The sequence below is a fragment of the Rattus norvegicus genome, chromosome 3 (genome assembly GCF_021556685.1).
Source record: "Rattus norvegicus strain SHRSP/BbbUtx chromosome 3, alternate assembly SHRSP_T2T, whole genome shotgun sequence".
In the NCBI taxonomy this organism is placed as follows: Eukaryota; Metazoa; Chordata; class Mammalia; order Rodentia; family Muridae; genus Rattus; species Rattus norvegicus.
Genome location: NC_141536.1, coordinates 90,171,845 through 90,195,870, shown reverse-complemented (window position 1 = coordinate 90,195,870; position 24,026 = coordinate 90,171,845). Strand labels below are relative to the sequence as shown.

The 24,026-nt window shown below is 40.2% G+C and overlaps 1 protein-coding gene and 1 long non-coding RNA gene across 9 annotated transcripts in view; one reads left to right on the top strand and one right to left on the bottom strand.

Annotated features, from left to right (window-relative positions):
• The window catches only part of Hipk3 (homeodomain interacting protein kinase 3), a 70,033-nt gene that overhangs the window by 6,098 nt on the left and 39,909 nt on the right, over positions 1–24,026 (top strand). For all 8 annotated transcript variants that reach the window (XM_087654672.1, XM_087654669.1, XM_087654671.1 and 5 more), the window contains 1 exon segment: positions 15,763–16,861. In XM_087654672.1, the coding sequence (XP_087510798.1) occupies positions 15,765–16,861 (1,097 nt within the window). In that variant the 5' untranslated portion in view covers positions 15,763–15,764.
• Positions 16,459–20,210, bottom strand: LOC148006524 (uncharacterized). Its single transcript, XR_015684538.1, has 2 exons — positions 18,623–20,210; positions 16,459–17,409 (listed from the first exon to the last, which is right to left on the bottom strand). It is a non-coding gene; the product is annotated as an uncharacterized LOC148006524 (long non-coding RNA).

The following is a 24,026-nucleotide window of genomic DNA, read 5'->3' as shown; positions in this document are numbered from 1 at the left end:
TGTGATCAAGTTCAGGTTCCTTTCCCTCATCCTTTAATAAACTAAAAGGAGATTTAGTATAGGGAAGAATAAGAAAGTATATTACTCAGTTGAGTTAAAACTTTTTTATTTGGACAAAGATTTAAGTTGTCAAAGATGAATTCTGTGGTTTTTTTTTTTTTTTTTAATTAAAAGATTCATTTATGCGGGGCTGGGGATTTAGCTCAGTGGTAGAGCGCTTACCTAGGAAGCGCAAGACCCTGGGTTCGGTCCCCAGCTCTGAAAAAAAGAACAAAAAAAAAAAAAAGATTCATTTATTTTTGGCCATTTGTAGTGGTGCACACATTTAATCCCAAATGCAAATCTGTGAGTTCAAGGTCAACCTGGTCTACATAGTGAGTTTAAGGACAGCCAGAGAGCTACATAGTGAGACCTTGTCTTGAAAAAAAATTAATTTTGTTTTATGTATATGAATCATTTGCTTGCATTTATGTAAGTGCACCACATGTGTACCTGGTGCCTGTGGAGGCTAAAAGATGGTGTTGGGTCCTCCTGAACTGTTTGTGGTGGTGGTAACCAAACAGTCTTCTGCAAGAATGACAGGCACTTTTAACCGCTGAGCCATCTCTCCAGCCCTGAAAACTGATTCTCTAGTGTAACTCTTGGTCACACTGAAAATAAAGGATTGCTGTGTTAAGTCACATGTATGTATTTTCTCCTCTACTTTATGTGGAGAACATTTTCTAGTTGAAATATTTGTTTATATTATGATGAGCATTACATTAAGATTAAGCTTAGGGATATAGCTCAGTTCATGAAGCCCTGGCTTGATCCCCAATAGCACATAAAATCCAAATATATTGGTCCAGGCTGATAATTCCAGCAGCATTCAAGGGGTATAGGCCAGAGGATCAGAAGTTCCATAGCATCCTCAGATACGTGTTGAGTTCAAAACTAGCCTGGGGTATGAAAAGAATACTTGTAGAGTATATGTCATTCAACCTTTCCTCTTTCTTTCTTTCTTTCTTTCTTTCTTTCTTTCTTTCTTTCTTCCCTCCCTCCCTCCCTCCCTCCCTCCCTCCCTCCCTCCCTCCCTTCTTTCTTTCTTTCTTTCTTTCTTTCTTTCACTAATTAATTGTTTTTCAAGGCAGAATTTCTCTGTGTAGCCCTAGCTGCCCTGGAACTAACTCACTCTGTAGACCAGGATGGTCTTGAACTTACAGAAATCCGCCTGCTTTCACCTCCTTAGTGCTGGGATTAGAGGCATGTACCACCACCGCCCAACTACTCTTATTATTTTAATGTAGTTTATTTTTATGTTACAGTTGATTACATTTGGATTACCAAGAAAATTATCTGAAGGTTTGATAGGAAATTTAAAACTTACCTATATTAAAAATGCTTATAACTTTTCTCTCTTTCTCCTCTCTTTCTTTCTTTTGGACAGTACATAGCTAAAGTTCAGACTAAGCTAAAATTCACTGTATAAACTAAGGCTATCTTTGAACTTAGGATAGTTTTCTTGCCTTGGCTCATTAGTACTGATATTTCAGGTATGGGCTACTACACCTGGATAACTTCAAATTCTTTAATACTTTCATACATAGTTGGATTTGTTTATAAATTTTTACAAAAAATAAGTTTTAAAATAAACAATAGCAAACTTTGAAACATATGCAGTAAATTACTTAATTACAAAATATTTTCCACTTTAGAGAACAACTCCATGAAGGCTGTAGAATATTTTTGTAGGCTTCTCTCATATACTGATTAATAGGACAGAGTCGTGTAAGGTTTGGTAAACTATACGGGTTTAGATACAGTTTAAGTAGTTAATAAGTTAGAGTGATAACATTGAAGGTTGGATATGGTTTTTAAGAGATTATTTCCAAAGTATAATTTAAAATAAGTCTGAGGGCTTTAAATGTGTAATTGATTGAGATTAAGTGGGGCATAATTACAAAATTGCAATGGAAATGACAGGTTATGCTGCTGTGGAGCCAGAAGCCACGCTGCTGTCTTCATCACTGCTTCCTTCCTGTCGGAGCCTGGCCTGACCTTCAGGTTCCTTTTCTCTTTCCGCTTGCTTGCTTGCTTGCTCGCTTCCTTTCTTCCTTTCTTTCCTTTCTTCTCCCCTCTGCCACCCTTTTGGAACAGAGTTTCTCTTTGTAGTCCTGACTGTTCTGGAACTTCTTATGTAGATCAGACTGGTCTAGAACTCACAATGATCCAGTTTGCTTATGCCTCCCGAGTGCTGAGATGATAGGTTTGTGACCCTGTGCTTGGCTTCAATACTTTATCTTTTTGTTTCTGAGACAGGAGTTTGTCTGTCTGTGTAGCCCTGCCTGTCCTGGAACTCACTCTGACTGGCCTCCAATTCAGAGACCCACCTGTCTGTCTTCAGAGTGTTGGGATTAAAAGTGTGCTCCACTATGCCCAGCTTTGTTAGTAGTCTTCTTTGAGAAATTGATACTTTCATTGAGACAGTGCCTCATCATTTGATTCTGGCTGATTTGGAGGAACTTACTGTTGAAGACTGGCTTAGAACTCTTGTCCCTCACTCCTACTCCCCATCCCCCACCCAAGTGCTGGCATTAGAGGTGTGTAGCAGTTCTGGCCATACCATGTGTTTTGATGATGTTTGTCACTGAACTTCCTTTATGTCCTCCCAGACCCATCTCCACTTTCCTGCTCCTGCCAGCTTCATGTCTTTTTTAAAAAAGTAGCCATCTGGGATTGGGGATTTAGCTCAGTGGTAGAGTGCTTGCCTAGCAAGTTCAAGGCCCTGGGTTCTGTCCCCAGCTCTGGAAAAAAAGAAACAAACAAAAAAAAGTAACCATCAAGTCTAATTTGTGCTGCCCATACACTCCTAAGTATAGGGCAGTATATTCTTTTTTTTTTTTTTTTTTTTTTTCGGAGCTGGGGACCGAACCCAGGGCCTTGCGCTTGCTAGGCAAGCGCTCTACCACTGAGCTAAATCCCCAACCCCAGGGCAGTATATTCTTAAAACAGAATGAAATAATACATATTTTTGTGCCAATTCTAGTCAGTTTTGGAAGAGTTAGTGTAAGTATTTTTGTATTAAACTAGTTGTAAATATAAAATTAGATAATAATTGTTCTAAGTCCTACAGTAATTGGGTTAGTAATCTATCTAGTGTGCTTTAATTGATTTTTTTTTTTTTTTTTGCAACTGGCTCATAGACTTAGGCTATAAGAAATGAAATGTTATTATAGCTGTCAAAACATTTTGCATGTTTGATTGTCTACAAAGATACTGTTCCCCATCTGGTATCATCCTTCTGCTTTAAAATAATTATAGCTAGGAAGAGTGCCCTGAATCTTTAAAACCAGTACTTGGGAGGCAGAGGGAGGAGAATCTCTGTGAGTTCAAGGCCAGCTAGGACTACATGGTGAGACCCTGACTTCAAAAATCAAAACTAAAAAGCAAACCATATTTTCTTATTTTGTGTGGCATTTGGAGGAGAGTGTACCTAGTGGACCAGGGCCCGTGTGTGAAGAAGAGGACAGCTTGGTGGACTCCTCTCTTTACCTTTGTGTGCGTACTGAGGATTGAACTCAGGTTGTTTAAACCCGAAGAAACTTGTTTTTGGCCATTGTATTAGTAAAATTTGTGCAGTTGTACTTTTCAAAACATCATCACGATCATTACAGTTTTAACAAATGGGAAAAGCAGTCTAATAAGTTACACACATATACAGTAGATTGTTATCCTATTTAAAACAATAGGATGAAGGTTCAGGGAACATTGAGAAAAGGATGGAGAGAATCCCAGAGGCTGTTGTGGACACTACTTTTTGACATGCCATGATTTTCTGTCTGTCTTTCTTTCTTTATTGTTTCCTCCTCTTCTGGAACCCTGAGATAGGGTTTCCCTGTGTGGCTCTGGCCGTTGACTAGGCTGGCCTCAAATTCAGAGATCTGCTTGTCTTCGCCTCCTGAGTGCTGGGATTAAATTTTGTTCCTGTGTATGTGTGTGTGTCTACTACAAGTGTGTGGGGACCTGAAGGGCATCAGATGCTCTGAAGCCAGAGTTTCAAGCAATTGAGAGCTGTCTGAAGCAGGCCCTGGGAACTGTACTTAAACTGCCGAGCCATGCATCTCTCCAGCCCCATAGCTGTTGAATTCTTGAACTCACAGCCACTGTGATTACTTTCACATGGTTTGTACAGGATTGGGCCTGTCAATATCCTGTCATGGGAAGGAAAGGGACTCATGGGGCTTTACTGCTCCCTGAAGACTTATATGTGGTGAATGGTTGATTAGGAGAGACATGCTAATCAGTTGTGTGGTCACTGGTAAGATGCCTATGCTTGGGACAAGGTCTCACGCGCTCATATAAACAAGCCTAATGAAACCCAGTGGGTCACATACACACAGAAGGTAGGGGGAGAACTGCAGCAAGTTTGGGAAGAAGGTGATTGAGTGAGAATGAGGTGAATAAGAGAGGGTAAAGTTGTATGAATATGATTACAATGTGATATGTACATGTGTGAGAATGTCATGATGAGGACCAGGTATATAATCTAATAAGCTGAATGAAAGGTGCCCTGTGAAAGGACTAAATAGGTTTGTCAGGTTTTACATGTATTTTGATTAAATAAATTCACATTAAAACAACTAAGAAAATAGATTTTTGATTATTTCATAATTTTATAGTAATTGAATAACTTTTTTGCTACACTGATATTTAACCTCTTTCAAATATAAATGTTATATAGCTTTAATGGTTTCATAGTAAAATATTTGTGTGCATGTGCACACAAGCAGAGGCCAGAGGTTGATGTGAGGTGTTTTTCTGTTCTCTCTTAGTTTTGAGGTAGGGTTTTGTATTGAACATGGAACTCACTGATTGGCTAGGTTTTCTGGCTAGCCACACCGTTGCATCTTCTTACCTGCCTCCCAGAGTGAGAACATACACACAGACACACTCATGCACTCGCACACGCACACAGTCCTAAGCCTGGCCTTTTATGTGGATGTTGGGATCTAAACTGAAGTTTGGACTGCAGGCACTTAACCCACTGTCCTGAGCCATCTTCACAACTCTGGTTTGTTTGTTGTTTAATGAGTTGAACTTACAGCTCTTTGCATGCATGCATGCATCCATCCAGAGACAGGGTCCCTGTAGCCCCAAATTATTAAACTCACAGAGATCCACATGCCTCTGCCATCAGAGCTGAGGGTGGTGGAGGCAGAGGTAGAGGTAGAGGCAGAGGCATGGGCATGGGCAGGGGCATGGGCATGGGCAGGGGCAGGGGCAGGGGCAGGGGCAGGGGCAGGGGCAGGGGCAGGGGCAGGGGCAGGGGCAGGGGCAGGGGGTTCTCTGCAAGTTTAAAACCAGTCCCAGTGGGGTTGGGGATTTTAGCTCAGTGGTAGAGCGCTTGCAAGACCCTGGGTTCGGTCCCCAGCTCCAAAAAATAGAAGAACAGTCCCAGTAAACTTGGCATTAATATACCAATTGTAGACGTCTGATTCTAGGTCATAATACTGTCTTAGTAGTGGTTTTAACCTAGTTTTTAAGGTTTGTGTCTGTGAATAAACTTTTCTTTCAAATTTATTTTTTAAATGTTTACTCTATTTTAATTTTAAAGGCAGGACTGCACTCCACCCCTGGTTGGCTTGTCAATACTGTAGTCCAGGTTGACCTCAATCATTTGACCAGTTCTTTTGTATCCGCTTCTTCAGTGCTGTTGTTGTATTATCTTGAAATCTTTTCCCCCTTATAAATTTGAGTACATTTTAATTTTAATATATTTTAAATATATGAACTATAGTAGATCATTTTGGTAGATATTAACAAAAGTAATCTGAAACTTCGAACTGAAGCTTTATGATCTGATTTTTTTGTTTTTCTTGAGACTGGGTCCCTCCATGTAGCCTTTTCTGTTCTGGGTCTGTCTTTGTAGACCAGGCTGGCCTCAAATTGCCGCCGCCTCTTGAGTGCTGGGTTTGAAGTGTGTGTCACTGTGTCCAGCTTTATGAGCTAAATTTTGAGTTTTTAATTTTAAAATTTAAATTTTTAAATTTTAAAAATTTAAATTTTTAAATTTAAAGAAAGTACTAGGTAAACCTTTCCTTCAGCCAACCAGTATTTCTACTTTTGATGTTTATCAGAAGCTTAAGAGAAATGTAGGAAATTACCTGTCTAGTGGGGTGACCCCCGTTTTAGACTGAGTTGGACTGGTAGGGTGAGTTCTAGCACCTTTGGAATGTCCAGCAGGTCATTTTCTGTTCCAAAAGTTGGAGTGTTTTGCTAAGTCAGGTCAGGCTTGTTATTTAACACTGAGATTGTGGATAGTCAACACATTCTCTAGATGCCTTCTTCACAATACTGCTGGAAAATACCCAAGACTTCAGTGTTTTCAGATACACTGTTTTGTAGGCACTTCAGATAATAGGCTTTGTTTGTGAAGCTTTACATGTGTGCTTCAGTTCTGTGCAAATGTCTGTGTAAAGTGGGTCAGTGTAACTTACTGGTTAAAGTAGTAGTCAAAAGAGCACAGGGAATGGTGCAGGTATTTTAAATTGGGGCAATTAATGATTGAAAGGTGAAAATGTCCTGCTGACACGAATGGCTCATTCTCTTATGTGTCTTGCCTTGTATTTCAGAGAAGACAGAGCAATGGAGCAGTGGCAAGCTGACCCAGCACTGCTTTGTCAGAGTGCTCCAGGCTCTCAGTCCCACTCCCAACTCTACTTCAGTGCCTTGTCCAGACTTGCTAAGAAAGACATGTCAGGCCTCATGTTATAGTCATGTAATCCTGGCTGCTTGGGAGGCAGAGGCAGGAGGATCACAAATTTAAGGCCTTGCTTTTGCTACAGAGCAGCAGATTCAAGGCTTGCTTGGATGATGCTGTTTCAAAGTAAAAAATAACATCCCAAGAATGTAACTTATTGGCTTGCCTAGCAGGTTTGAAACTTCAAATTCATTGTGAAAGAGAAGAAAGAAAAACAGGTCTTTTATATTGTAAAACATTTATTGGCTCAGATAATAACAACCTGCTTGTAGTCTACTGACTAGTCAAATAACACACTAGTCAAAAGCTCTAAAAACCTAAAATACTGTTCTTTCCTTTTTTTTTTTTAAGATTTATTTATTATAAGTACACTGTAGCTGTCTTCAGACACACCAGAAGAGGGCATTAGATCTCATTACAGATGGTTGTGAGCCACCATGTGTAGCTGGAAATTGAATTCAGGACCTTTGGAAGAGCAGTCAGTGCTCTTAACCGCTGAGCCATCTCTCCAGCTCTTTTTATGTTCTTTACTTTTAAATAAAGAGATTATACCTACTACTTATGAATACTTTTTAAATTTAAAATAGGCCAGTAAGGCGGGCATGGTAGCACTTAGTGCAGCACCTAGTAGGCTGTCAGGTAGATTAGGAATTTGAGTCCAGCCTGGGCTGCATATTAGAGACTGATTCAGAAAGCAGAAATAGAACAGAGGCTGGCTAATGATCCCAGGGACTGGACCTGTAGTTTGGGGTTTTATGTGCTTTACAGTTCAGTCACAGTGAATGACCTGGACAGAAGGAATGCTTAGTTACAAGAATATTACAGAATTCCTGCCTCTTGAATCCTTAGATACTAACAACATTCATTCTTCCCCTTTAAGAGGGATGTAAAATATTTATGTTTTATTTTATGCATTTGTGTGTGTCTGAGTGTGTGTATGTGCACAGCATGTGTGCAGTGCCCATGGAGTCCTGAAGAGGTCATCAGATCTTCTGGAACTGGAGGTATTATGGTTGTGAGCGTCCATGTGGGTTCTAGGCACTGAACTGGGGTCTTCGGCAAGAGCAGTAGGTGCTCTTACTTGTCGAGCCATCTCTCCAGCTCCAGAACCATGTCATTTTGTATTAGGGATTCAGACATCTACTGGGATTGTCTCCTTGGTGTTCTGTACCCAGAGGATGAGGATGTTACGAGCTTTTTGTCTCTCGGTATATGTTACAGTAAATGATGCATGATCTGTAACATTGTCATTGATTTTAGTTCATTCTATTCATAATATGAACATTCCCCATTTTTACTTAACACTTGAAATTGGCATGCATTTTAAAACCAATTATATCTTAACTTTTAGGGATTTGTGTGTGTATGTGGTACACAAAAATGTGGTAATTTTCTCTCTAGAGTCGGGTATCATATGTAGGGCCTTGTATTTCCTAGGCAAGCACCCTAAGCACTGAGCTAAAGCTCTCCACTCTAAGAGCCATATTTGTATTGTATGCTTAGTACTTTATGATACTGTGATACTGTGATAAACTGATACTCAGTCACATGCCAGATTATTTCAGAATTCATTACTGTGTGCAGTAGTGGAGAGAACACTATTTTATCACTATTTTATCTGTTTTGGTAAATTTGCTGGTGAGCATCTGTCTAGGTAGGGGATGGACTGGAGAACTTCTGCACTGTGGACTGTGCTTGTCTTTGGTTTTGCTGTCTAAAGCGATTGTAGCCAGCATTTACAGATATACTTGCTCGCTTTAGATACCGTTCTGCTGGTTTTTGGCAACCTTGATGGCTACAGAATGGCATCTGACTATAGGGTTTTTGTTTTCCTTACTGTTAGTGAGGTTGGAATTTTTTGTTTAATGCCTTTGGCTTGCATTTCCTTTTTGTGACTTACCTATTGTATATCATTGTCCATTTTTCTATTGAGTTTTGCCAACTACAGGATTTCATATAATCTAGCCTAGCCTGGATGGAACTAGATAGGTAGCCAAGGATGACCTTAACTCTATTTTTCTTTTACCTGGAAAGTTCCAGGGCTTATAAGCATGGACCACCACACTCCGATGAATAGTCTGCTTAGACAGTATATTCTTTCTCTCTTCAAATATGTATTTTTTGTATCTTTGGTTTCTCTTTTAAAGGTTGATGATTAATTTGTTAAAAATGTAGCATACACTTTAAACTGAAAGGGATAAAAATGTAAGTCTGTGTGGGCAATTATGTACACTCAAAGCATTTAGACATTTAGAAACTCAGATTTCTTTTGATTTTAGTCTTTGGAGTAGATAGGTGGGAATATGTAAAATTTGTATTAGACCTCTTAAAGGAAAGTCTGTGCTTTATTTGGAGAATAAGTTGAGTGAAATGTTATGAAAGACATATAACATTATAAAAGTCTCATGCTAAACCACAGACAGGTGTTCATTCTTGGAGTACAGTTTGGGGAATCATTAACCAGAGACAGCTCGACTGCCTTTCCTCCCCTTGTGAAGAATCTCATCTTATGTCTTAGAGGCCACCCCAAGCTACATGATGAGATTCTGTCTCAAACAGGGAAGACAGTGTTCCCTGTGTCCCTCAAAACCAAAAATCAAAATAGGACATGTTCTTTCTATCTCCTTAACTTCCTTTGGTTTTTAATTTTGTTTTCGTTTCCTTTTGATGGTGTGGGGTGAAGTGGATAACTACACTGAACTGAAATAGTTGGCCAGTTTTGTCTGTAGGAAACACAAGGTAGTTACAGTACAGCGGAGCAAGTAATATTTTATTTTAAATGTGAAAGTGTCTCCTATCAACCTTGCTGGGTATTATAGATGACCATGCACTCCTGATTGTTCCCTCCACTGCCCTAAATGCTGAGAGTGTGGGAATGTGCTATCCTACCAGGGTTGTTTTGTTTTGTTTTTGTACACAAAATTTTAAATTTAGAAATGAAAGCCAAATTAACAAGTCTTCAATTTCTTCTACAAATTATCTATTTTTTTAAAGATTTATTTATTTTATGTATATGAGTACACTGTTGCTATCTTCAGACACACCAGAAGAGGGCATCAGGTCTCATTACAGATGATCAGGAGCCACCATGTGATTGCTGGGATATGAACTCAGGACCTCTGGAAGAGCAGTCAGTGCTCTTAACCTCTAAGCCATCTCTCCAGCCCACAAATTATCTATTGATATCAGAAGTAACAGCAGTTTTTTTAGGTTTTATAGTCTCAATTCAAAGTTTAGGAACTTAAAACTCTTTGAAATGCTAGAACTTTTGTTTTTAAGATGTCTTGGCTAGCCAGGATTTTGCCCTGTAGGCCTTGCTTGCCTCCAATAATAGATCTGCTTGCTTCTTCTTCCTAAGTGCTGACACTAAAGGTGTTTGCCATGTGCCCAGCATTTAGTATTTTTGTAGAATTCATTGTGTGAGTGTGTGTGTGTGTGTGTGTGTGTGTGTGTGTGTGTGGTGGAAGTATGCTTGAAGTATGCTTGTGTGACGTGGGGGTCAGAAGATATCTGCTCTTTCCTTCCACGTGAGTCCTAGGGATTGAACCTAGGTCAACAGGTTTGGTGGGTATTGCCTTCACCCACTGAGCCATCTTGCTGGCTCTCAAATGATAAAACTGTTAAACTTATTTAACTCAGATAACTAGGCCAAACTTTCTTGCTTCATATTAGTGCGATGGTAGTAGAATTAGACTAATAAAACATTTGCTAGCCACTATGGTTGTAGATAAGACATTGATAGTCTCTAAAACTGACTAGATTCACTCACTAGGCTCCTGCCTGCCAGAGTAATCAATGAAAGCTGAGTCTCTCTGACAAGGGCAGTTGAGCTGTAAAGAAGGAAGTAAGACACAGGGTCTGGCTGAGTTGTTTGAACAGGCTGGAACAGATACTTTCCGACCCGACCCGTTGAGCTGCCTGCAGGCTGTGCAGTGTGCTCCAGGTTTCCAGTCTTGTGAGCTGTCTCTCATTGTGGGGTGGGCTTTGGTGATGCAGCTGTCTTTGATTCATTTCTATAAGTCAGGTTTCCAGTCTTGTGAGCTGTCTCTCATTGTGGGGTGGGCTTTGGTGATGCAGCTGTCTTTGATTCATTTCTATAAGTAACCCCTCACCTATACTCCTGTAAATAACCAAATAAAACTCATTGGTTGACCAAGTTGAACTTTGTTCGTATTTGTTCTTTGTTCTGTTGTGGGCACCCTGTTGTGGGGTGGGAGGGGGGGAGGGAGGGGAGTAGATGTGTGGATAGGGTCTCCTTGGGGATAAGTTTTGCCTCACAACATATATTTGCCTCATAAGGCAACTTTAATTGCATGTTTAAATGCTCTGTTCCAGCCTCTCTTCCTTTAAAGAGATAAGTTCATTTACCAGTGAACCCATAGCTACTTATTTTAATATTGGAAGAGTTGGTAGGTGACTTTTTTTGTTTTATTTTTGAGACAGGGTCTCTATTTTGCTCTGGTTGTCCTGGAATTTGCTATGTAGGCCAGGCTGGCCTTAAACTCACAGAGATCTGCCTGCTTCTGCTCCTGAGTGGAGTTGATAGGTTATTAAGATTAGAGATGCGGTCCTTTAATTCCAGCACCATGGAGGGCAGGGGTAGGTGGTTCTCTACCATTTCAAGCCACTATCACCACCGCCAACCACAAGAACAACTCCCCAATAGAAGCAACTCTGGTGTCCATCCATGGATAGAGGAATAAAATGTCATATATACATGCATGAGATACAAAGGAAGAAAGTCTGGTAACATGTTAAACATGGATAAATCAACATTATTCTAAGTCATAAAATGGCAAATGTGAGTCCGCCTAGAAGGTTTATTTTGAAGTCAGATTCAAAGTACAGAAAAATTATGGTGGTAGCCAGAGTCATGAGATGAGAGGATAGGGAATTATTGTTTTAATGGTCACAGTTTCAATGGCAAAAGAGGGCTAGTGTTAGGATGGAGGTGTAACAAAATATAACATTATGTATATATCTATATCTATCTATCTATATATCTAACATAATATAAATTTTATATATACATATAAAACTGTAGTTTTCAAGAAGGAAGACATTTTAAAAAGGATGATTTGGACAAGTGGAAAGAAACTGAATAAGGAGACTTTAAGAAACCATTGACTCATATTTGTCTTGTTACTTATTTTATCCCTTTAACCATAAGGCATAGATAAGTTTGACAGAAAATGTTCCAGAAATTTCATATAGCTAAGAAATTGAGTATATTAGCAGAGCATTTCTGCCTTGGTTCCTGCTTTGCTCAGTAGACCTCGTATTGTGTGTAAGAAGAAACCAGGAGAACATGTCTTACTAATGGTTCACAATGGCCAAATTCGTATCTAAGTTCATGTTGCTTATATTACTGGTTGCTTGTTACACAAGGTAAGGTTCAGGTAGGATTTCAGGTTAACTATAGGATTAGGGTAAAACCCGTAGTCTGCTACCACAAGTTTGTAAAGAACATAAATTAATTGCTCATTCTGTAGGTTGGAAAGTCCCAAGGTACAGCCAGATGCAGAATTTGCTGAAGGCTTGCTCTCCTCCAAAGACAGCACCTAGATGTAACTTCGTATGGTAGAGGGCACTCAAGTTACTTGGGTCCCCATTTATGAAAGGGAGCACTCACAGTCTAATAAACCCAAAGTCCCTTTTGTATTTTTGAGATAGGATCTCACTCTGTAGCACAGGCTGGTTTTGAACTCATACCAATCTCTGCCTCAGCCTTCCAGCTTCTAGGATTACACTTAGCAGGGAGGGAAGGTTTCAATGTACATTTTTGATAGGGTTTCTCTGTGTATCCAGGGTTGTCCAGGAACTAGTCTCTGCCCTCTCTGTACCCCTCAATGCTGGGATTAAAGGCATGTGCCACTACATCTGGTTCAGTGTAAACATTTTGAGAGTCTGTAAACATAAATATTCAGAACAAAGTACCTGAGATGACAGCTGGATATGGTTGTGCACACTTGGGATTCTTCACTTGGTCCTAAGACAGGAGGATTGCTGTGAGTTTTAGGCTAGCCACAGATACCAACAAAAATAATTCTGAAGTGAGTAAGCCTGAGAAATAAAAGCTCAATGGCAGCTCCATCAGGAGCCTTTACTTTGCTCCTACATAACAGTTGAAGGCAGCCATCACTGTCAAAGAGGTAGTATTTCAAAACCTCATTCCTAAGTCTACTGATAAGAACAAATGGCAAAGACATGAAAAATATAGCTTCAGAGTACAGCCTAGTTTATATTACAATAAAAAATGAGGCATAGTATTGTTCAAAACCAATGTTTTGGATTCCATGGTATTTAGTAACTGTTGGGTATACAGCGACTTGTATTAAGCGATTTCATATTTGTCATTTCAGATCTATGGGTATGGATTATATAGGTGTTCTAAAAATTAGCAGTATCAGACTGGAGAGATGACTCTGTGGTTAAGAGCACTGACTCCTCTTCCAGAGGTCTTGAGTTCAATTCCCAGCAACCACATGGTGACTCACAACCATCTGTAATGGAATCTGATGCCCTCTTCTGGTGTGTCTGAGGACAGCTACTGTGAATTCACATAAATTAAATAAATAAATAAATAAATAAATAAATAAATAAATAAATAAATAAATAAAATCTTAAAAAAAATTAGGAGTATGATAGGAGAGAGTTAACATTGAGTTGGATTGGACAGCCTTACAAAAATGCATAATATCTGAGTTTGATATGTCTAGAAAGAGTTCTTGGTATTTAATCCTAGTACTAGGGAGGAGAGTCCCTTTGAGCTTTTGTTTTCTTGTTTTGATTTTTGAGTGTGTGTGCGTGCGTCTTTGTGTGTGTCTTTGTGTCTTTGGACAATTTTGTTGAGTTGGTTCTCTTCATATAGCTCCTGTAGGTTCTGGATACGGAATTCAGGTTGCTAGTTTTGAGCAGCAAATGCCATTATTCATTGGACTTGAATGATCATAAGAGCAAATTGGAAAGAGATCAGTATCATTAAGCCAGATATTATAAAGCATTCAGTAATCAGTTGTATTGGTTATAGCTCTCTCCAATATTTTTTCCAGCTTTGTTATTTTTAATATTATATATATTGTATACTGTAGAAATTATTTCTGAGATAAAAGCAGTTGATAGTTGTGATATGTTAAAATATGAGACAACACAATATACACAATACAGAGTTTAAAACTGTTGACTAAAGGTAATTTGTGTGTCTGTGATATGTGTGTGGTATATGTGCATGTATCTGCATGAGTATATGCTCATGTGAGTGTGTGCATATGTAAGTCAGAGGAGGATGTAAATGTTCTGAGGTATCACTCCTCTCCTTAACCCTTGTGGTTTTAGTTCAGTCGGCTGGCCAGCACGTCCTAGCCATTCTCTGAAGGCCCAGCTTTTTACAGGAGTGTTTGGATTGAACTCGGGTTCTCATGCTTGCATACAAGTGCTTTACTCAGTAAGCCATCTCTTTGGCCTACTAAAAATATTTTGAAGTTAATAGAACCATCCAAAATTTATTGAACATCAACTTTACATGCTAGACACTTTAATTCAGATCTCATCTGACAGACATGCGTATACTGACAGTTACAGTACAGTGATTGATTAAAGGAGATGGCTGGGGAGTTACTCTGAAATCTCAATGCCTAGCTCTTTTTGGAGGTCTGTGGTGAGAACATGAGCAAGAAGGTACTGCATTATTGGTCAGCTCTTAGAGTCTGCAGTATGCTCAAGGGTAGATGCAGAGAAGAGTATAAAAAGAACCTGTGGGACTTTTTGTGCAAGGAAAGAGCATGGACTAGTAAAGTAATGAATGTTTTGTCAAGTGACAATTTTGACTCGTGTTGTATGTTGTAATATGATAGACTGAGTTGGAGGTAGATTAAATAACTATGTAATTAATGTGTTTTGCACCGTGGTACTAAGGGTGTGTGTGTGTGTGTGTGTGTGTGTGTGTGTGTGTTAAGTTTGTGTATATGGATTAGCAGTTGTTGGATTTTATATTACATGAACTCTTAGGTTCATAAAAAATAAGGTGCTAGGGAGGAAGGCCTGCTGTGCAGTAACATGTTAATCCCCCTTATATCTGTGTTTCAGTGGCGTCAGATGCTATTTATAAAGCCATCGGACGCTTGATGGCTGTGGAGATGGAGTAAGAATAAAGTCCATAAAAATGTCATTTAATGTTTGGGAACTTAGGCAGGATGAAGGGAACTGGATGGAAAGACATCAGGTTGTCTTTGTAGTGTAATGAATGCCCTTTAAGATCAAAGGGCATTTGGCCAAGTAGAACATAGAATCAGAGCTGTTCATGAGAAAGGATGGTCCTTTTAAATTAATCCCTGTATGTAAATATGTACTTACCATGCATAGTTGTTTCTTCCCGGTTATAAACTGTGTTGGCTGGTTCATATGTGCATGAGGTGTATGTATGTTATCAGAGTGCATACGTAGAGTCCAGAGCAAGATGTCAGGTTTCTCCTACTAGTCTCTGCTTTGTTCCTTTGAGGCTAAATGTGGAGCTTCCATTTTTTAGTGGGAGTGGAAGCCAGCAGGCCCCAGCAATGCTGTGTCAGTTCTCAGTACTGGAGTTAGAGGGATGCTTCCAGGTTGCTGGGCGCTGAGCACTGGTCCTCATGCTTGGGCAGCAAGCGCGCCTCCTGCTGAACTGCCTCCCAGTTGCTGGTCATAAATTATATTCTGATGAGAGAATATTTTTGCTACATGTGTGCCACTTGTTTAGGGAGCTGTACTTTTCCTTCCACAGGGAAAATGGTTAGTACAGTTTCTGCTGCATGTCCTGGCCATTTAGATGTTCACTAAGTATTTCTCCAAATTACTGAAATACTGAAGAACTAACATGGAGTTACTGAAGATCTTAGCTCATCCCAGGGGAAAGAATCCTAATGGAATTTTAAAATTAACATTATTATTTTAACATATTATGAATTTGACCCTAAAAGTTTTCTTCCTACAGTTTAAGGTTGAGGGAAAAATTTGTTTTTTTGGTTAACATTTCCTTTCTTCTTTTGCAGGTATGGCCTCACAAGTCTTGGTCTACCCACCATATGTTTATCAAACTCAGTCAAGTGCCTTTTGTAGTGTGAAGAAACTGAAAGTAGAGCCCAGCGGTTGTGTTTTCCAGGAAAGAGCCTGCCCTCAGATCCATGTGAATGGTAGACACTTTGGAAATCCTCTTCCTTCCACGAAGGGTAGTGCTTTCCAGACAAAGATACCATTCTCTAAACCTCGAGGACACAGCTTTTCACTGCAGGCAGGGGCCATTGTTGTCAAAGACACTGCCGGTGCTACAAAGGTCATAGCAGCTCAGGCGCAGCAGGCTGGAGTGGAGGCACCTCGGGCCGTGGTGTGGAGAAACAGGCTACATTTCCTAGGAGGTCCCCAGCGATGCGGGTTAAAGCGCAAGAGTGAGGAGTTGGATAATCATAGCGGCGCGATGCAGATTGTCGATGAACTGTCCATACTTCCTGCAATGTTGCAAACCAACATGGGAAACCCAGTGACAGTTGTGACAGCGACCACAGGATCGAAACAGAACTGTACCAGTGGGGAAGGTGACTATCAGTTAGTGCAGCACGAAGTCTTGTGCTCTGTGAAAAACACATATGAAGTCCTGGATTTTCTTGGTCGTGGCACTTTCGGCCAGGTTGTTAAATGCTGGAAGAGAGGGACAAATGAAATTGTAGCCATTAAAATTTTGAAGAATCACCCTTCGTATGCACGTCAAGGGCAGATAGAAGTGAGCATCTTAGCAAGGCTCAGTACTGAGAACGCTGATGAGTATAACTTTGTGCGAGCCTATGAGTGCTTCCAGCACCGCAACCATACCTGCCTGGTCTTTGAGATGCTGGAGCAGAACCTGTATGACTTCCTGAAACAGAATAAATTCAGTCCCTTGCCCCTAAAGGTGATCCGGCCCGTTCTTCAGCAAGTGGCCACTGCACTGAAGAAATTAAAAAGTCTTGGTTTAATTCATGCTGACCTTAAACCAGAGAATATTATGTTGGTGGATCCTGTTCGACAGCCATACAGGGTTAAAGTGATAGACTTTGGATCGGCCAGTCATGTATCAAAGACTGTTTGCTCAACGTATCTACAATCTCGGTACTATAGGTAGGCAGCAAGTACTTATTTTGGCTACCTAACAAACGCTGAGTTTCTGCGAAGTGATATTTGATGTGTATGTGATGAGAGAGACTGCTTCTTCGGTTAAATAAGGAAATCAATAAGATCTATTTAGGTTTGAGGCTGTAAGAAGATGTGAAAAATCCAGGCATAAAGTTACTTTAAGGACAATAGAAATCTCACAGTTCCATGATCAAGATAGCTGGTTTTTGGTTTTTTGAGACAAGGTTGTGTATCTCTGGCTGTCCTGAAGCTCACTCTGTAGATCAGGCTGGCCTCAAACTTAAATCTGCCTGCTTCTGTCTCTCAGAGGGCCACCAGCACCTGGAGATACCTGGTTATTTTTATTATTAATGGAAGATAGGAAAGAATGATACACAAATTATATGAAACACAAGTCTTTTAAATGTTGGAAAGTGTTTTTGAAAGTAGTTTCTGTATATTTCTTGGAGCATTTCAGTGCTTCGGAGAAGTAATTTTTAAAGTTTTGTTTTTTACATTCATATATTTGTTTTTTTACATTTATTTATTTTACACTCATTTATTGTTCGTGTGTGTGTGTGTGTGTGTGTGTGTGTGTGTGTGTGTGTGTGTATGTGTGTGTATACATGCCATGGTGGACATGTGCAAGTGTGAGGATAACTTGTGGGAGTCTGGTTTCTTCCCATGTGGGTCCCTGGGATTGAACCCAGGTCATCAGGCTTTGTGGCAAATGCCTTTACCTACTGAGGCATCTCTAGTCCTGGAGAAGTAATTTAATAAAGAAATAATCTTATATAACAACATTTAGAAACATTTGGAGTTCTGACCATTATTCTGATTAATGAAGTTAAGATTTACATGTATATACATAGTTGCAATGAATTTTTCAATGTATATGCTATGAGTAATGACATCTCAATGTTGGTGCTGTGTGTGGAAAAAATTGAAGACAGGAACAGTTTCTGTACAGCCACTAACAGAGGTTCCATTGTCAAGATTTAGTTTAATGCTAGTCTTAGTACTGTGTCTCAGTCGCTAGCTAATGCTTAGTAAAGTTCCTCTGAGAGCATGACAATGTCTTTGAGCTCATAGTTTGAATCTCCAATTCCTAAGCTGGGGAATATGTTGTTTGTATCTCAGTGTGAATGCTGAGATGTTGTTGGTGTGGTCTAGAGTGCCGTGTTCTCCAGCACACTTGGGGAGGATACCAGAGCAGTACTAGCAGGAGAGTGTGTGTTCACAAGTCAGTAAATAGATGGGAATGAAGGTTGCTACAATAGGAGGGTTATAAACTTTGACCTAACAAGGTGGTACTGTTTTGGGGTGTCACATCTGCCTTTGTATTATTTTTGATTTTCCTGATTAGTCTTCTGTATATATGCTGTAATACCTTGCACAGATAAGGAGAAGTAAGTCAGTTAGCTTCTACATAGAAACCAACTTTGTATGCCTAGCTCTTATTAGTAGGATATCAAAAGGAATCCATGCTCATGTAACTTAGTCATAATTAGGTTTATTGACATAAGCATTAGGAATTAGAAATGTAATCTGATTTATTGTTAGTATATTTTAGATTGTATTACGCCTAGTATTACAGTTGCTGAATACCATTTTAAAAACTGTTTAGATGTGGGATTTGGAGGTACACATCTTTAATCCATACTGGGGAGGCAGTAGCAGATGGGTCTCTGAGTTACAGGTCAGCCAAGGCTACACAATGAGACCCTGTTTCAAAACGCGCGTGCGTGGGCACGTGCGCGCACACACACACACACACACAATGGCACAAGGATGAAGAATGACTTGCTGCTGCAGCAGGGTAGTAGCAGATCTTACCTATTTTCATATTTTTTTTTTCTTTTTTTCGGAGCTGGGGACCGAACCCAGGACCTTGCAGTTCCTATTTTCATATTTTTAGATTTACTTGGTTCTCTGACTTCTTTCTTTTTCTAGTTCATTGAAATGTAACTTTTTCCCTGTGGAAAAAAGACCTTGAAATGTTATTCGGTGCATAGAAAGACTAGTGCGTTCCCTACCCCGTCCTTTCTGTCACAGACTGTGGCCTCAGAGCGTTCAGTAGGCGGCCAGCACATTACATAAAGCCCAGCTCCAGCTGCTTGCGCGCGCCCTATATTTAGTTCACTGTTAGCTCGTTAGTAAGTGACTTCATTATATCTGGGTCCTGCACTATTTCCATGTCAGATTCTGTGCCATGTGATATCTAGCCTCCTTTTTATGACTGAAGTGCTTGTGAGGAGAGTATACAGAAACATTTAATACTTGAGAATGAATTTCTGTTGGTGTATTATATTTCAGAAGAGAATTATTTAAAAAGCAACCTAAAATGCTAATTGTTTTATGATCCTGTTTTCTAGCATTAGGCCTTGGCAAAAACATTGGCCCTTGTGTTGAGAATGGAAGAAAATTCTGAATAATTGCTAAGTATAGCTTCTATTCTGTTTGTTTATGAGTTCGGGTTAATAGTTACCTGGCTTTCAGAAGCTGTACAGAGCTAAGATTAGTCACAGGCTCTGTGTGTTTCGAGTTTTGTTTTTTCAAACAAAATGAAAGTTTGTATTCAATAAATAAAAGCTCCTGTTTATGTTCTGTGTGATTTTGCATTCATAAAGCACCGAGAATGGACAGTTGTATTTAATGGCAGTTATATTTAAGAGGTAGAATAGTTATTAAATTTTAAGATAGATTAGCAAAACTGCAGTGTAGTTCTTAATTAGGTGTTATCCTGAGTCTCGTATATTTTTTACATGAAAATGGTAGCTAGCTATTACTTCTTTATTTCAAAATTTGCACATCATTTTTGGAACACTGCTGCTTCTATCTTAGTTTATGACAGGGTTACTTAGAAAGTGGATTATACTTGACTTTTCTGTTTAAAAGATTCTATGTGATTAAATGGTAGTATAATAAATGTTTTAAGATGTGGATAATATAGGTATGTCCTAGTTTTTAAGGTAAAGGATTGATTTAGACGCAGACTCGTGTTACCCGTTTAAACTCTGCAACACAAATGTAGTAGGGATATCTTAAAATAGACGGGGTAGTGGCCAGAGATTGTGGACTACTATAGATGGTGAGGCTGTCTAGCTCCTGCAGTGATAGAAGCCAGAGTACATGCTAAGGGCATTGATTTGCTCAAGGTCAGCATGTTCTAAATTCAGCTGCCTGAGTGTGGTTTCTGTCAGGAACACGTAGGCTTTTGGATGTAGAGAGCTTTAGCAGAAGAAGGTGCTGTATTCATGAGGTGTGGTGGCTGTATTCAGGTCATGGCGCTCTTTTTTTTTTTTTTTTAAATATAGAATTTTAGCCTGTGGGTTTCAGCTATTTCGGAGGCAGGAAAGTGGGCTATAAAGTAACCTGCTTAGCAGGAAATATATGGCTATACTACGACTTGGAGATTGCCATTGAAGTAATGCACTCTTCGTAAGAGTGAGGGTAGAACACAGTGAGACCACTCACCCAGCTGTGGTTCCAGCCTCAACCTGGGGTGGGGCAGGAGGCTCCTGGCTATTCCTGTGATAGTACAGAAAGGAGGAGTGATGGATGGATATGAGACAGCAGTTCTTCTTTAGCACACTCACATTCTGTTTCTCTTTGGACCCAGGAGTATCAAAGCTGTGACACTCCTGTAACAAAATTGTAACATAAAGGACCCCGCTGTGATTGATAGTTTGTGATTGATACTTTATATAGCCTGCCTGCCCGCCGGCCTGAGACAGAGTCTTACCGTGTAGGCTTAGGTACATTCTTTATAGACTAGTCTGGTGTTACAAACGTGTGACTGTCATGCCTCTGACTCACGAATGCTAGGTGTGTGCCGCCAAACCCAAGTTACTTCAGAATAGACTATTGTGCTTCTGCACCATTTCTTTTTTCTTTTCTTTTCTTTTTTTCGGAGCTGGGGACTGAACCCAGGGCCTTGCCTAGCAAGCGCTCTACCACTGAGCTAAATCTCCAACCCCTCATTTTTGTTTTCAAAGCATTTTTATCTATTCTAATTTGTTCTCACCTCTTTAGAGGTGTTTTCTCTTTAGAGGGTTAGGGAGTGGGGGGTTAAAGTCTTACTCTAAGTCTAAGACTTACTCTGTAGCCCTGGGCTGGTCTTGAGCTTAATTCATTTAAAGCATACAATTTTACGGCGTTGATTATAGTCATAGTTCTAAATTGATAAACCAATTTTAGAATGCTTATGTACCCTTCAAAGAACACACCTCTACCATTGTTCTCCAGCTTTCTCATCTTCCTGTCCATCCAGCCTCCTTCCAGGGTTCATCCATGTTACAGCATGTCTCAGTAGTAGCAAGTATCTGAGGTTACCAGTGAGAAGAAGAGAAGTTGTCAGAGATTAGAGCCTTTTCCTAAAATACTTAGTGCCTCTAACGTGGGGTGGACTGTGTTGGGTACATGGACTGGCACAAGACAGCCCAGCCTCATGTGCGGTATGGGGAAGGGAGAGCCTAACAGAAAGCATGTTTTCAATCTTTGATACTTTCTTCAATTGTAATTTTTTAAGTTTTAAATAAGTTTTAGATATATAAAATACTAACATTTTACATTCTTAGTTTTCCTACACTTTCTCTGTACACACACACACACACACACACACACACACACACACACACACACACATTAATTTCAGATACAGAGCCCCTTTACCCCTAAATAATTCAGTGTAGATTTCTTAGATTCCAAGGATGTTTTTGGGCCATCAAGATGACTCAGTAGGTAGGTACTTGTCAGCTTTAGTTCAAAACCCTGAACTCAGGAAAAGCTGAAGAGACCAGACTCCTGAAAGATGTCATTCTGCCATCATATGCATGCCCACTAACAGATCATTTGCACACTGATAATAATAATAATAATAATAATAATAATAATAATAATAATAATAATTTACAGACATTCCTTATATAATGTTATAATTTTCAAAATGAGTTCACTTGAATATAGATTTCAATGAGCTTATTTTACTTATTTAAAAATTTAAGGGGTTGGGGATTTAGCTTGCTAGGCAAGCGCAAGGCCCTGGGTTTGGTCCCCAGCTCCGAAAAAAAGAAAAGAAAAAAAATTTAAATTTGTTCTCATGTCTGGGCATGCATATGTGGGATAGAGAGGATATACAGTCAGAGGACAACCTTCAGGAGCTAGTCATGCCTTCTGCTTAGGTGAGACAGGGCTTTTTTTAACGCTCTTGCTGCACTACCTACTCCAGGCCTGCTGGCCCCAGGGCTTCCCAGCCATTCTCTCAGCTCAGCCTCTCATCTTGTGCAAATCACTTCAGATTGCTCAGTATAAGAAAACCCCTTTAAACTTGTGCCCAGCTTCTGTGTTATGAACTCAGCCTTCTTTAAATGCTTGCTTTCTGGAACAAGATGTTCTGGCTTGTCTTGTACTCAAGCCCCAAGGATTGTCTTTCTCTGTAGGCTCCCCACCGCCACGCCCCCAAGATGGTTTCTCTGTGTAGTCCTGGCTTACCTGGAATTAGCTCTGTAGACCAGGCTGGCCTCAAACTCACAGAAATCTGCCTCCTTCTGCCTCCCAATTGCTGGATTAAAGGCATACCTCCCCCCTTCTCTTTTTCTTCTATTTGAGAATGGTTATTTAGCAACTAAGATCCATATGCTGATGTAAGTGTATGTATTGTTGGTGAGAGTGTTGATGCTTTCTCAGAGCCTTCTCATGGTAAAACTAGAAGAGACATGGCATGTGGTGCCTACTATGCTCCACATTTCTAAAGGTTTGCACAGTAAAACTACGAATACATAACTGGTGTATCCGGTTCTGATGCCCCAAGTTTCATTCTGTTTTGTTTGCTTGTTTTGCGAGTCTCTCTATGTAATTCTGGCTCTCCTGGATGTCACTATGAATGCATAGAGATTCACTTGCCCCTGCCTCTGGAATGCTGGGATTAAAGGCATAAATTACTGTACCCATTGTCTTAGTCAGGGTTTCTAGTCCTGCACAAAACATCATGACCAAGAAGCAAGTTGGGGAGGAAAGGGTTTATTCAGCTTACACTTCCACATTGCTGTTCATCACCAAAGGAAGTCAGGACTGGAACTCAAGCAGGGCAGGAAGCAGGAGCTGATGCAGAGGCCATGGAGGGGTGTGACTGTCTAGCTCAGCTTGCTTTCGTTTTTTTAAAAAGTGGATATTCTATTTACATTTCAAATATCATTCCCTATCCCAGTTTCCTGTCCATAACCCTCCTACCCCATCCCTCTCCCCTTCTTCTCTGAGGATGGTCCCTCACCCATCACCCCCTCCACATTCCCCTACACTGGGGGGTCCAGCCTTGGCAGGACCAAGGACTTCTCCTCTCATTGGTGCCCAACAAGGCCATCGTTTGCTACAATTGCAGCTGGAGTCATGGGTCAGTCCATGTGTACTTTTTGGGTGGTTGTTTAGTCCCTGGGATCTCTGGTTGTTTGGTATTATTCTTATGGGGTTGCAAACCCCTTCAGCTCCTTCAATCCTTTCTCTAACTCCTCCATTGGGGACACCAGTCTCCGTTCACTGGTTGGCTGCTAGCATTTGTCATGCTCTGGCAGAGCCTCTAGGAGACAGCAGTATCAGGCTCCTGTCAGCATGCACTCCTTGGCATCAGCAATATTGTCTGGGTTTGGTGGCTGTATGGATATGGGCTGGATCCCTAGGTGGGGCAGGCTCTGAATGGCCATTCCTTCAGTCTGTGCTCCAAATTTTGTCTCCATATCCCCTCCTATGAATATTTTTTGTTCCCCTTTTAGGAAGGACTAAAGCATCCGTACTTTGGTCATCCTTCTTGAGCTTCGTATGGTCTATGGATCTTGGGTAATTCAAGCTTTTGGGCTGAAATACACTTATCAGAGAGTGCATACCATGTGTGTTTTTTGTGATTGGGTTACCTCACTCAGGATGATATTTTCTAGTTCTATCCATTTGCCTATGAATTTCATAAAATCATTGTTTTTAATAGCTGAGTAGTACTCCATTGTGTAGATGTACCACATTTTCTGTATCCATCCCTCTGTTGAAGACATCTGGGTTCTTTCCAGTTTCTGGCTATTATAAATAAGGCTGCTATGAACATAGTGGAGCCTTATTATATGTTGGAGCACATGTCCTTGTTGTATGTTGGAGCATCTTTTGGGTATATGCCCAGGAGTGATAT